We start from the raw sequence: 15,353 nt of genomic DNA on the forward strand, positions 1-15,353 counted from the left end.
ACTGTAACAGCATGATCTATAATCCCAGATATGTAAAAGATAGTCATCATTATATCATCAGCTGAGGATTTAACGTTAGCCACTATTCAAAATAACTGATGCAAGCATATATTTAAAGGAGATTAGGGACAAAAAGCAGCTATGGCAAATTTATCAACACTGAGGTATATGACAGCTAGTTTGAACAACAGGGCGTTGTGGTCATTGCTTTATAGAACAGAGCTTGAAGGAGAGAAATTCAGTGACAGAACTCCACTGCCATGGTTTCTTTCCAAAAAATCATAAGAAATTCCATACATGACAAAGACAATCAGTGACCAACATTACTTTGATCCTTAGCACAATCTTCTCTAAAACTTAGTGAAAAATAGTAAAAATACTATTTTTCACTCCTTATTTGGGTCATGCAGAAAGAGCGAACTGAAAGATCATGTCCTCTATGCAAAGATATTTGAAAGGAAGAAGAGATGAGCACAAGAGGATGACAAGAAAATAGTGGGTGGAATGCAACAGCAAGATGGCTAAGCAGAAAATGTTGGAAGGATCTTGGTCATTGTTAATAGCAAGCATCAAAGCAAGACCAGTTGACGTTGCTTAGAGCAGAAGAAATTAGGTTGAACTTTACTAAAAGTACTATTTCATTGCAAAAGTGGCACTTAGATGTACCATATAAATATATTTTTCTTTTCTGAAAAGGTTTGCAGTCATTCAGGGAATTAAACAGGTATTAAACTTGTATCATAAAGTAGATGTTTATATTGGAAAGTGGAATTAGCTATGGTATGCTCTACGCTGTAATTGGACAATATTACATATGATATATGTCATAAGCTATTACAGCCAGTTTTATAGTTTTGCTGCTTTAAGAGAAGTCTGTATTTCTCCTGTTCAACTTATATTTTCTAATCCTTTTAAAGCTGGATACTACTTTGCTAAACCCCCACTTTCAGAAGCTTTCTCTGACAACAATTTCTAGATCTTAGTCCAAAAATTTTAAATGCAAGAAGGCTTATTTCATATCTTCATATCAATGTATAACAAAGGTACCATTCTTGCCTACACAGATAAACTGAAATATAGAAGAAAAAAGGTTGTAGCACTTTTTTTATTATTACATCATTCAAATCCACTGAAATGTAATGTCAGCAGGAACTAAACTACTGAAGAGTTATTAAAATTGATCTCCCCCACCCCTAAATTTCAAGAGAAAAAAAACCCAGAGATTTACTTGTTTTCATTTTACTACCAGAGACTCAATCGAAGGTAAAACATGTTTTTGGAGTATTTAACTTACCTCAAAGAGAGCCATATTCTTTCCTTCATACATGTTTCCTCTGTCCATCTCTGCACTGTTAATAAACGGACTACTCTCCCTGGCAATCCCATCCCCTGGTGGAAAAGTGCAACAATCAGAAAAAAAAGGGAAAAAAAAAAGACAAGGTATACAATAAAAGGAATAGTAGAAAATGCTGGTTCTAAATAACACTGGCAGTGGCTGCCTCTTAACTATTACTTACTATTCTTTAATACGTATGCTGATCTCTCCCCTGCCCCATCTCTTCAGTTTACTTAAAAGCACTTGATAGTAGAATTTCACATTAGCAACAGAAAACCCCAACCTACCTTTTCATTACTTTACTGACTCACTCAAAAAAAAAATGCAGTAGTTGAGGCAGGAATTTATGAAAAAAAAACAAACAAAAACACCACAATGTAAAAGGAATTATTTTGCAAAGGTTGTGGAGCCTCCTCCATGACATGCTACATTGATATTTCAATAAGGAATAGAATAAATCTCATTAATCTCATTAAACTGTAGCTCCCCATACCTCCTCTGGCATACCTCAAAAAAATATAGCATCACTTTCACTGCCTTCCAGCCCAAGTAACACAAAAGCTATTACATGCCAATACTGTCACAACATTGACGTTTCCAAGTAGTCTCAAGTCCTTGCCTACGCCACTTTTGCCTTTATATTCACCAGTTGCAGCAACAGCACCTACACAGTCTCTTCTCTACAAAACTAAGGAACATCTGGAGAACAAGTTGTATTCTTTTCCCTGTGCCCTCCACTCCTGTCCCTTTAGGACACTTCTCTCCACATGAAGTCCCTGAACAAAGCTCTTTCAAACATGGGCACCCGTTTCAGAACAAAGTATTATTTTTGTTGTAATAAAGACAGAAATAGATCTCAGTTCCTCAAGCAGACGAGAGACTACATCCCTGACAAATTCCCTACCATGCTCTACAAGCTCCCTTGTCCGACAGACTCTCCAAAGTATCACTATATCATGACATAGAAGCCACATACTATCATAAGAGACTTGGAAGGCAGCTATTGTTCATTAGGGCTCTAGAATTAATTCCATGATTCAGAGAAGAACTGTTGATGAGTTCATCCACAACTACTGTTCTTCTCCAATGTATCCATATCCTCCAGCTTTCGTTTTTCGGGTTTTCTACAGACTATAATTGGTCCCCTATTGCTTCAAGTCCTACAGCCTGGCTTGGTGCCCTTCTTCCAACAATGCTTAATGCAAGGCCAGCAGAAGAAGCACTGTGAACACAAAAGACTCTCCCTCATGGAACAGCACCTCAAGATGTTTTCCAGTGCATGGAACACACTGGTTTGGCAGAAGACCGTCTGAGAAATTGGCATTTATTCTTTAATCAGCCACGGTACTTAGAGAAAGGTTCAGTTAGCTTTTCCATAGACAACAAAGAGCAACTCTGTCCCCAAGCAAATACGTGCTGATTCCTCTCATCTTCTTGCTAAAGCATTGAGCAACTAGAGTGTAGAGCAACAAGCACTAGAACTTCTTAGTTAAGACATTGCACTTTCTTCCCAATATTGTTGGAACATTGTTTTTCTTTATATCCATTCCTTGAAGTGACCATGTTATTTTTGCTAAAGTTTTCACAATGCATTCGTTACAAGGCAAACTCCCAAGTTAAAATAAAAAGGAGGTTGCTTGATATTTGTATTGATAAGACCACAGTCCTATTGATTTTCTTGCCTACCGACAGCTGGTAGCTGTACTTACTAGCTAAATATTAGTACTCCCTTCAGGGTACTTCCAATCCCTTCAGAAAGGGTTATTCTTCAAGTAAGCTGGGGAATTTCAAGTACTGTTTTGCATCCATAGGAGTGTAAAGTCACTGGAGTGGGTATCATGAGACTAATCAAAAGGGTAGCCAAACAAATAATGTGAATCAGCATTTGCAATTCTGAGGTTAAAGAATGTAGTTTTGTCTTACCAGTTCTGGAGGTAAAAAAAAAAAAAAAAAAAAAAAAAAAAAAAAAAATCAGCATCTCAGCATTGTACATTAAGTCTTTTAAACTGTGGGTAGGTGAATTGTGAAGTCTTCCTTTATATGCTTGTGTTTCTAAACAAAGTTACTTGGTGTCGCTCCAATAGAAAAAAAAAGCTCAGGGCACACTGTCTTTAACAAATCTAGTCAAATACACCCAACAGACTTCGAATGGCAAAAAACACAGAACTTGGGGTTTTGATTCTTCAAATCCTTTATCAGCGTTTCCAACCAATGTTCTACCTATTTTAAAGCTTTCCAGTGCTACTCTTCAAAATAGCCTGTCACTACCAGACTATAGAAGTCTCCTGTTTCTTTAATACAGTTGTCTCTTCATATTTTGTAAATGTTTGGTACAGTATTTAACACGATCAGCGTTATCTATTTCAGCTCTGTTTGAAAGAGGATCAATGCTGAAAAAGTGACCACAAAAATGTACTGACTAGTACTCTCTCATCTGCAGTTTTTTGAGCAATCCTACAATTATGAACACCTTTGAACAAGCTCCTTTGAGTTTTCAGTCAACAAAATCACATTGCCTGTAAATTAAAAATGCCACCTTTGGGAGAATGCTTTTCTAATATGCTCAGAAATACAGTAGAATCCAGTAGAAAGAACTAGTTTTAGGATCTCAACACACAGTCAACAACTATAATGAGGTCAACAAAATAAGCTACTATCCCAATCTTTAGCTCATCTTTTCTTCAAAATAAGGGATTCATTAGAAAAAACAGAACTTAAAAAACAGACAGACAGGATTTACATATTCACAAATGCTGTAAACATCACCACTGAAGCATCAAGTGAAATAGAGCAAATAGTTTTTTCTATTTCAGCTGCTTCCCCTGAGGTAACGTGGAATATAGAAGTAGGTATGCCACTCCACTAGCAAGTCTCAATCCATTTACAGCTTTGTGTTTTAACCCTATTTCCTTGAATTCTATGAAGAAGCATAAAGATAATCAAATCATAGAATCATTTATGTCGGAAGAGACCCTTAAGATCAGAGTCCAACTGTAAATGTAACACTACCAAGTCCAACACTAAACCATGTCCCTCAGCACCACATCTACACGTCTTTTAAATAACTCTGGGGATGGTGACTCAACCACTTTCTCGAGCAGCCTGTTCCAGTGATTGACAAGGAAATCACCTCTCTTTCCCTCAGGCTTCTTTGAAATTGCACCAACTCAAACTCCTCTAAGGCGTACAGGCAAGTTAAACATACAATAAAAGTGATAGCTTCCAACGTAGTTTTAGACATTCTTCTAAGCTGCACATGTCTTCTGGAATCCAATTAAACCACTCCAAAAAAATCTATACTTAGTGTTATTTGATTTCTGAAAGTAATTCAAGTTATCAGGGTTTATGGGCAAAAAATATTAGATCTGGACTAGATTAGTAGTCCATCTGAGTCAGTATTTCATCTTGGACCACCAAAGACCCATAAGAAAAGAAAAATTAAAAGAACCAAAAGACAGGAAAAATAAAACAACAAAAATCATCTATGGGCTTGATTATGGTATAAGGCTTCCTCTGTCTTACGACACACACAAAAAAGCTCACCTGTTGATGTGACACTCCATTCCACCCAATATGACATGATCAAAGCCTAAGCTCCATAAGTGTTTCCCCTCCCCCCAAGTACAAATTTAAAATTTTAAATTAAAAGTAATTTAAAAATTACTACTATTTTTGATCTGCTATGGAAAATTCAAACACCATAGCACAACTCTGTGCTTACTGATGGACCAGTAGACAAACTAAAGCCATAACTAACGTACCTTTCCTAGAAGCCTGACTGGCATTTTCCATGTTGACGGGACATGCAAAAACTCCTACTCATGATTTCTACAGATACTCAAGCGCTGTGATGGTTGTAGCTATATTTACATGGAAATTAGCTGCATCAAATTACATTTCTTTTCTATGCGAGATAAACAGCTGCAAGCAGAGAAAGTATGAGACATCTTAAGTCTGGAAGGTAATATTCAGAGTGTTTGTGCAGATGATCACAATGTGTACTCCCATACACCCCAGCCCCCCAACTGTCAAACGCAGCATAACCCACACAGGTCATCACAAACCATCCCAGAGTTGTGCTAGCCTTAAGTTTAGAGCTGTCAATGCCACAGGTGATTTCTCATTACCATTTCCACACACCATAAAAAACCTACACCAGAAACATGTCTGCAATAGCACAATTCAAAGTGTTGGTCATAGACACAACAGACTTTGTTCAAACTCCTATTCCTCAGAAGTTTCAGAGCAGCAACCCTCACAAATACTGACAGGTAGAAAATTTTAAGGCATGTTAGCAGTTAACAATTTCTAAGCTGATTCAAATCATTCCATTTTATACAGTGTAAAACAGAACTGAACAGCACAAGTTAAACAGGCAGAAGCCACCTTTGCTACCAAAGAGGTGGCCCTGTCATTCCCCTCTCACACATACTACTCACCCATTCGCGTCCCTGTATCTCACACAAACACAACCATATATTGTAAATCTAACAGTGGTGTGTGCTTAATGCTGAGTTGGGAGAGAGTCATTTTGCTTTTGTTTTTATTCTTGCTGCTACTTTTAATCCAACCGAGTTTTTGTGTTCACTACACAAATGCTTCTGTTGTGACTAGAGACACCACCAATGTAGGAATGAGCTATCGGTGTCAGCAGAACCACTTCCTTAGCATTGATGCCAATATTACTAAACCATAGAACTATAGTGGTTGGTTTCTCCTTTTCCTCCCCAAATCAAAAGAGGCAGAGCATGGGGGGAAAAAAAAAAAAAAAAAAAAAGTGTTATGGGTGTATTGTCTTCAGGCAAGTGGTAGAGCAGGGCTTGGGGTAGAAGGAAATGATCATTTAAGTGATCCTAGGATGCCCGTTCAAGAGATTAAGGACAAAAATATTAGACCATCTAATCTGATTTCCTGTCTTTCCACAACTTGCAGAATTTCATTTCTGCATTAGGCTCTACAACTTTGAAAAAAAACACGTACTGAGATTTGACCAGTCTATCTCTTGATGTTTTCAGAACTGAAATAAGGAAAAAGACTACCTTTATAAACATTATTTTTTTCAATTAGTGGGAATATTCCAAACAAGTTTTTCCTTATTTCTATTTAAATTTGACTCTTTTCAAACTTTACCTGTAAGACCCTAGTACACCTTCCAAGTTTAACCACTCGCACTTAGTATTTTCTGTCTGTGAAGGTAACTATACTTATCAAACCATCTCAAGCTTTCTTTTGAAAAATTGGAACAGTTAAATTCATAAGACATTTTCCTAAACTTTCATCGTTTTTGTGGCAACATTCTCTCCAGTTTAAGTTATGGGAGGGGAAAAAAAAAATAAAAAAAATCAAACTTTAAAAATCAAATACAGCCTTCTAACACCAGTCTCAATCCTGCTATTTACAGAAGTCTAATCATCACCTCTCTGCTCCAGGGATCAGGCTAGCCCTCTTTACCACAGCATTAAACCAAGCTCATGCTATTCTATTCCAGTCTGACCCCTAAATCCTTTCCAAATTCACTGCTTCCTTGCTGTCCTGCGCTGTGTCTGTCGTTATTGTTCACATTCAAGAAATGTTCCTATTTGCCTTTATATTCAACCACACTTTTTGTCCAAAAAAGCAAGCATCTATGTCTCCTGTCATGTAAGAGTTTAACATCTATCTGAAAAATAAAAGCAGATTCTTTTTTTATAGCAAAAGAATACAGGTGGTGTTCAAAGAAGTGAAATGATCTAAACTTTTGAAAAACATGGCCTGAAATAAGACAGCTTGACTATGATAAGGTATAGCTGTTCTCTAAACAAATACATGTGTAAAACCAGAAAGTTTTGCTTCCCACTAGAAATTTCTAACTTTATATGCTACTGTCTAAAGCAGAACACAGTTGAAGAATAATACTTCACAGAAAAGTCCTAACCTTTCATAGTTTCCAAAGGGCAACTCAGTCACAGTCCATGTACCTTTAAGGTTCCAATTATAGGTGAAAAATAACAGTTTTAAAATAAAAACTATGGTAACATTTTCTTGAAGTTAGTATTCAGTCACATTAAGAACAAACCATTACAAACTAAGAATATGAAGATGAGGTCCTGTCTGCACAAGGGTAAAGCAGCATTTACTGTTAATATAAATAAATTTTAAGGTAAAAATACATAAAGTTTAAAAGTCACTAGAACCAACGTATAGAAGTGTCACATCCAAGAAAGCTGCCTGGGGCAAAAACTGTAATTTTATTTTCTCTATCATGCATATTTACTTTCTATAGGTCCAAATTTTGGATTGACAACTAAAGAGAACTCAGACAATCTTAAAAATTTAATTTCTTACCACTCCTAATCCAAAGACATATAGAAGTATTCTTTAGAGCTCTAACACAAACTCAAGTTTTCAAAAGCCACTACCTTGCTTTAGTTCAAATTATAAAAGGCATCAATAACCTTGTTTGAATACATCTTGCCTCTGAATTTTTGCATCAGATGGGTTTAAGAATTCAGTGCAATCTACTTCAAAGTTACAAAGTTAGGGTTTTTTAGTAAAGAAATGTCTAATTATATTTACTATATCACCAATTTATTGCATTATTTTTATCAATGACTAGCACAATTTATGCAAGTTATATTGAAAAGAACAAGATATACTTAAGGTCCTTCTAAACCCCTTTACATAATGGAGGACTCTAGTACTACATCCATCACTTACCTTATCAACGTCACTAAATTTTAGTTTTCCTTTACTTAGGCTACTATTATGATTAAGCACAGCCTACTCCTAATGAAAAGGCACTGCGAAAGCTCTTTATAAATTCTTTACAGCATAGCTGGAAGAACAGAACCTGCTATTTCAGTAAGAGGCATTAGAACTACGGTATTGTCTTTTAAAGAGACTCACTTGGATTTGGCCCACTTTCTTCATAATCTTGTTCGCTCATGATTAAGGAAAGTCAAGTTATTCCCCTCTGCTGATTCTTCACGTATCAAGAATTGAAATAGGAAACTGACAGTTGCTTCCTCCCAGCTTTGTTTAAGACTTCAAATCCTGTTTCTTACTAGTATTGGATTAATCCTGAAACAAGTCATTAAGGCTTCATGCAGTGTGAAGCACGCACATGACACAGCCAAACTGCTTGACAGCCAGAACTCTCTAAAGAGAATTAAGCTTGAGGATTTCCGTCAGCAACAAACACCATGCTTAGTGAAACGGGCAGGGTCAAGTTATTAAAACATCCTATGTCTCCCTCTAATAATAAATACATTTAAAGTTTTCTTTCCATAAAATAAATGCACTTTAAAAATACTTGCACTAAGCAGATCAGCATTCATCAGCAACAAGCAGTATCAGCCTATTCCAAAGACCTATGTATTAAATAAGTCAGTTTTGTGCATCAAGTACATATTAGCAGATCTTAAGCAAATTAACCATAAGTATAGTTGCTAAACATTGATTTTACATAGAGCTTGCATTAATTGTACTTAAGACATAGCAGATAAAAAACACTTAAATATAACTCTAGTAACTGCAAACACTTTCTAAAAACAAGTGTTTTGAAATTAAATAGGTCCTCTTTAAGACTGGCTGCATAATCTGTTAACTGTCTTAGATATTAGATATATCACTATCTTCATACATTCTATACTTTAAACAGCTCCATACAAACTGTTTCAATTCTATTAAATGGATGTTATGCTTCGGATGGACTAGTTCCTGTGGTCAAATCTTTACATTGCATCCGAAATCTACTCTTCTCTGTGATCCTAACACCTATGCCACAATGCATGGTCAACTGTGGAAAGGCTGGAAGGGTCGAAGGCTCCTTCCAAACCCATTTATTTCCCAAAGTTCTGCCTTCCTAGAACCAGCTCTAGCGCTTACTAGGCCCCTAAAAGGGCTGCTTTAGCTCACCGATGCTGCAAAAAGCCTGCCTCCTGTATCTCACCATTTTGAATTTTATTTTCTTCCCCCCCCCCCCCCCCCCCAAGGACTGCTTCTTGTTCCTCACTAGCAAAATAAAGCAGCTTGTGCAAGTCCTCAGCACATGTTCCACAAAACAAGAAGGGCCAGTAGAGGGCTAGAGATAGGACTGGTCTCTAATCAATGGCAGCAAGCTATTGTGTGCACATCCTCTCCTGGGAAGTTTCTATCAGGACCATCCTACAGGTAACAAAGCAAAGTTCCGACATATTTTCAAGGATGTTCTAAACTTTCCTTTCTGAAGCTAGAAAAAAAATACTCAAGCTTCCCATTCTTCAAGATTGGAATTAATGTGCTAAAAGTTTTTATTCTCTTTTAAAAAGTAAGCTTTCAGGAAGATTTTAAAGTTTCAAACTTGTGTGCTCCTTGTCAGAATGCAAGAAACAGAAAAAGTTGTGGGTGGTTTTTTTTTTTTTTTTATTTCTTCCTCCAGAAAGAGCGGATTTTTTTTTTTTTAAGAAGACACACAGCTTTAAAAAGAAAAAATACCCATTTTTGCAAAGCAGTTACCACTCAACACCTCATCTCCTAGAAGCTCCCAGAATGGTTTCCTAAACAGGTTGAGTGCTGCTTATTTTTGATTGTTATGAGTTAGCTAAAGAATACAGCTAATTAAGGTACCTAATTAAGAATTATTGAAGTCTGTTGAAATCAAGAAGGGGATAACAAATACTGTCCAACTGACACAGACATTATTAAGCCTTTATTTTATGGCAAAGCCATTGCTTTCCTATAGCTCTGATACAAGAGCAAAGTTATTAAGGGATCATCTTTAATTTTGTATACTACTAATTGCTCATGAATCCATTTCTGAAGATTATCATCAGACCTTTAAAACTAAGTAGGTAACACTTTTGATGCCCTAAAACTTGAGGACAGCAGTTTTGAGGGTTGAGAAGCTGCGAAAGAGTTATACCTCTTGTAAAGCAGAGTCACGGCAGCATAGCAAAACCCTAGTGTTGCACAACCTAGTGCATCAAACTACATCCAATTTTGCAACTACTTGAAAATTTGCATATGAAATCAGAGAGACTGCAGTTTCCACAGACTTCAAGCCGTGGGTTGACCTTGGCTAGGTCAACCTTGATCAGGTGCCCACCAAGCCTCTCTATCACTCCCCCTTCTCAACAGGACAGGGGGAGAAAGTAAGATTAAAAAAGCTTGTGGGTTGAGAAAAGGACAGCAAGATAACTCAGCAATTACCATCAGGGGCAAAACAGACTCTACTTGAGAAAATTAATTTCATTTATCCTACTCTCTTAATTGACAGTAATGAGAAATAAAAGCAAATCTAGAAACACCTTTCCCCCCCATCCCTACCTTCTTCCCAGGCTCAACTTCACCCCCAACTCATCTACATTCCCCCCCACAAGCAGCACAAGGGATCGGGGAACAGGGGGTCACAGTCAGTTCGTTACATGCTGTCTGTGCTGCTCCTTCCTCCGCATGCTCTTCCCCTGCTCTAGCATGAGGTCCCACCCACAGGAGACAGTCCTTTATGACCTTCTTTGATATAGGGTCTTTCCTATGGGCTGCAGTTTTTCAAATACTGCTCCAGCATGGTCCTTTCTATGGGGTACCATCCTTCACAAACAGACTGCCCCAGCATGGGTCTCCTCAAGGCGTCACAGGTCCTGCCAGAAAACCTGCTCCAGCACGGATTCCTCTCCATGGGCTCAATTCCTGGAGCCTGCTCCAGTGTGGGCTCTCCACAGGTCACAGTTTTCTTCACGGCACATCCACCTGCTCCAGCATGGGGTCCTCCACAAGCTGCTGGGTGGATATCTGTTCCATGGGCTGCAAGGAGACAACTTGCATCCCACGATCTTCACCACAGACTGCAGGGGAGTCTCTGCTCCAGCACCTGGAGCACTTCCTCCCCCTCCTCCTTCACTGATCTTACTGTCTGCAGAGTTGTTTCTCTCACATATTCTCACTCCTATCTCTTAACTGCTGCTGCAGTCTTTTTTTTTTTTTTTTTAACCCCTTCTTACCAACATCACTGATGGCCTCAGCTTTGGCCAGCGGCAGATCCATCTTGGAGCTGGCTGGAACTGGCTCTGTCTGACACAGGGGCAGCTCCTGGCAGCTTCTCACCACCACCCCTGCAGCCCCCTTCTACCAGAACCTTGCCACATAAACCCAATGTGCTTCACCATGTATTTTTCTTTCAGCAAGGAAGGAAGAAACGTTCACAACCATTTGCTGAGAGCTATGACACCTTCTCCACTGAATTTGTCTTTGCTGTGCTGTGTCAAAGGTGCAAAGAGCCAAGGAAAACATATTCCAAACCTGCTCTTATTACCTTGGGGTAGGGGAAGGTAAACAGAAACCTGACAAGATAAGATACACTATTAGCCAAATTAAAATTCTGCTAGCTACTCTCTGGTCAGTTCACAAAGCCACGGCATACAAATAATTCCAGTTATACAAATTATAGTCTGTACCAGAAATGCTCCTTGTTCAACTGGTACATTGAATCAAGTAGGAAAAGAAATTTATCTGATTATGTAAAAAATACCACATAAGTCACAAAAGGATTGTGTGGAGAAAAAAAATAAAACCGGTAGGAGAATTCATTTAAACTGGTAGGAGAATTCATTTAAACCAAGCAACATTTGGGGGGGGGGGGGGGGGGGGGGGGGGGAAGAGTAGAGGGATGATGGATGGGACACCATCAAGCTTTAATATTTCTACTAGGATTCAGAAAATAAGTCCCCTGTGATAACACGCTATAGTTCATTAGTCTAGAGAGCAAATAAAAACAGTGCCAATTGTTTCGTTCCCCATGCTTTAGTATCTATTTTTATGTAAAGCATTTATTTTTGTGTAAAACACAGTTCAAAGATACAGGAAAAAATTAATCAGGTTAGTGCTGCCCAAAGGGGTGGTTTTCTGCGTGGGGGTGGAACAACACTTACTCCACAATTAGCTAGTTCAAGGAAATAAATCCTCTTAAAACAACTTTTTACAGACAACTGTTTTTCTGTCATAGCTGGTTTTCTGACAGTTTGGCTCCCTAAAACAGTCCATAAGCAGTAGCACTGGAAAAAACAGAAATACCTTTTTTCCCAGCAGCAGCTAATAAGATCTGCTGTGCAGTAACGAACTGTGTCCCTTACCAAAGGCAGCCTTCACAGCGCTTACCTGTGAGCTCTCAGCTCAACAATGGTCACCTTAAAAATATAAAATAACAAAACATTACAAGCAAGAGTTCCATTATGAAAAACAGTAAAAAACAGTTACACCCAAAGACCTTTACTCACCCATATTCTGATGGCTGCAAAAGTATTATCATGAAAAGAAAAATCAGCAATAAGAGATTAAAAAGTTCAGTAATAATATTTTCATTACAGGATCAGAGAAATTAAAATTATAAGGGTTGATATCATTATGTTTGATGTTCTCATCAAACTCCTGAAATATTCTACTTTCAAAGTTGTTTTATGACTAGAATTATTCACATTTCGCTCTTAGGCAATCAGTACAGTAAGAGAACGTCAGCATTTCCTTTACAGGAAATTAACACAATGGAATAAAAACAATAACTTCTTTTCATTTCAAGCATGAAGATCCTCTCCTTCACAAAAAAAGGTCAAAACTGCAACAGTCTAAAAGAAATGTTTAAACAGTTACAGAATGCTAAGTGACTACTTACTCTGCAGTGAAGTTACTTAGTTTATTAGCCATACTCTGCTCCTTTATTTGGCCTCATTTCCCTGGGAGCTATCAATAGCTCAGAGGAACACCTATATGCACAGCAATACATGTAGCCATGTCAAACAGTGAAGGGAACAGCCAGAGCACCCAGCAGAGCGGGGCATCCACCAGGAGTTGACCCGGACAGCCAGTGCCCCTCAGAGCAAAGACAATCCCTGCGTGTAACTCCCACAACTACAAGCAAACATCAGATACGCATCTATCTGCAACAGGAATAGTATTTTTCCATCCCAACATTGTGTTATACAATATGACACTGGGGTGACAAGGAAGAACAACCAATGTGGCTTCTGTAAAGGGAGATTCTGTCTCACGTGCCTAAAAGAGTTCTTTGGAAAAAAAAAAAAAATTAAAAAAAGTAATCAAAAAGCACATGGATAATGGAAACCTAATTTATACAGTCTACTGAGATCTCCAAAAGACTTCTGATGAAGTCCTTCTCTGAACATATTTAAGGAAATAAAGCAGCCATAGAATAAAAGAGAAGATATTAGATAAGCCATAGGTAAATAATTGAGTAAGAAAATAAAATAGAAGACAAATGCGGTCTGGTTTCAGAAATGGAGATGGTCACTGAAGTTCTGCTGGGACACACGCTCTATCACATTAATAAACAGCAACGGAAGTAAAAAACATGAGATGATCAAAGATGTGACAGTTTGAAACTATTTGAAGTTATTTAGGATAATCAAGGCACAGGCCAACTGCAGAGAGCTGCAGATCTCCAATACTAAATGAATGTTAAACCAACAAGCAAAATCTGATGTAGAATTTAAGAGTAGATACATACACAATGGAAAACAATCCTAAACCAGCTGGGCTCCAACTGATCATCACCTCTCATGAATGGGATACTTTGGTTATCACTGCTTCATAAAAACACCAGTTCAATAAACACTTTTTCAAACCACAGCCTGAACATCAGGGCGGAAGTGGAAAAAGTTCAGAGAAAGACAGAAAGTAGAACAAGAAGTATGGAACACCTTCTGTGTGAAGAATGACCAATGACTAAATAAGAATATTCAGTTAGGGGAGGGAAAAATGTGATAGAGTTAAGACTAAACAAGTTTTATAAAAAACTATGCGTGTGTCCCTCTCTGGATCACTCTTCTCAAGAATTAGCATTCTACAGAAATTCACAGCATTTGTGCTTCATTAGTTATATGATGACTTCTTGATAGATTACAAGGAGTATCAATGACAAACCTGGTTTTCTTTGTCTTCAGTTTAAAAAGATTTTGTAGGAGTTGGTTCTCACATTGGTTTCTAAATAAGACACTGCAGTGGCTAGGTAAATAATGCTATGGGATGCTCAAAATAAAAGTTATGCTTTGAAACACCTGACATGCAGAGCTGCTAACGAAACAGAGATCAACTTTACAAAGTTTTGACAGGTCTATCTAATAGACAGTCACTTACTGATATGTGTGATGAAAACAAACAAAAAAACCAACACAAATCAGAGCCAGAATTTCTCTTAAAATTTCACCCATTACTGCCTACAACAGGCTCCTTGTTTCCTCTCCTTCTTCAATCAGTTACTGTTTCCTGACTACCCTTCCCTTGTAGCGTACTATAAACACATTAAGAGACACAGACATATGTTTCTGTACAGGCACATATGCTTTCTGCTACTTTGTCCATTACGTGGGTCAGCAGGCTCCAACCCTCAACTATACTGTTCAATCCAAGGATTAATTTTCAGCCTACCACCCTACTCTTCTCAAGGACCACTTTGGCTGATGCTATAATCCAGCCAAAGGGCCGCTCACCCAAGCCTTCCCCTTCCTCACACATGTGAGAGTGTCGCGTAACCAAGAAAATACAAGGCTATAGAATTTCAGGTGACTATGAAGGAGTTCATAGAGTATAGAATAGAGGAAGAACATCCCAGCGTAGTCCATTATTACATACAAGAGCATCAGATAAGAATGCGTGAAAAGAGATAAACGCACAGAATAATTGACATGCGCCTTGCTTACAAGATAGCAGAATTACTTTACTAGTTTGGGTTTTTTGTTCAGTTGGGGTTTGTTTGGTTTGGGGGGGATTTTGTTTGTTTTTTAAACAGGGTACTAGTACAGTCAAGAGTTCCAGAACACCTACTTGGTTTTTAAGCCATACAAGTCAATCAAAACTGCTAAAATTCTAGATTCCAAAAAAACTGGAACAAATTTATATCGAGCTATATAGGCTAAGGGTGAGCCAAAGGGGAAGTTCCCATTCTCCCTGGTTTTTTTAATTCCATCCCTGCTCTCAGCTTTACCCTCCTCCCACCTTGACACAACTCTATAGACTTTTTGTAGCACTCGCTCACTTTAACTCCAAAAGA

The 15,353-nt window shown here is 38.0% G+C and overlaps 1 protein-coding gene across 3 annotated transcripts in view; it reads right to left on the reverse strand.

The window, feature by feature from the left end:
• Window positions 1–15,353, reverse strand: part of LOC141463548 (solute carrier family 12 member 7-like) — a 66,555-nt gene that overhangs the window by 48,728 nt on the left and 2,474 nt on the right. For all 3 annotated transcript variants that reach the window (XM_074146026.1, XM_074146025.1, XM_074146024.1), the window contains exon 2: window positions 1,295–1,389. In XM_074146026.1, the coding sequence (XP_074002127.1) occupies window positions 1,295–1,389 (95 nt within the window). The remainder of the gene's footprint in view (window positions 1–1,294; window positions 1,390–15,353) is intronic.

Source organism: Numenius arquata, chromosome 3 (genome assembly GCF_964106895.1).
Source record: "Numenius arquata chromosome 3, bNumArq3.hap1.1, whole genome shotgun sequence".
NCBI classification, from domain to species: Eukaryota; Metazoa; Chordata; class Aves; order Charadriiformes; family Scolopacidae; genus Numenius; species Numenius arquata.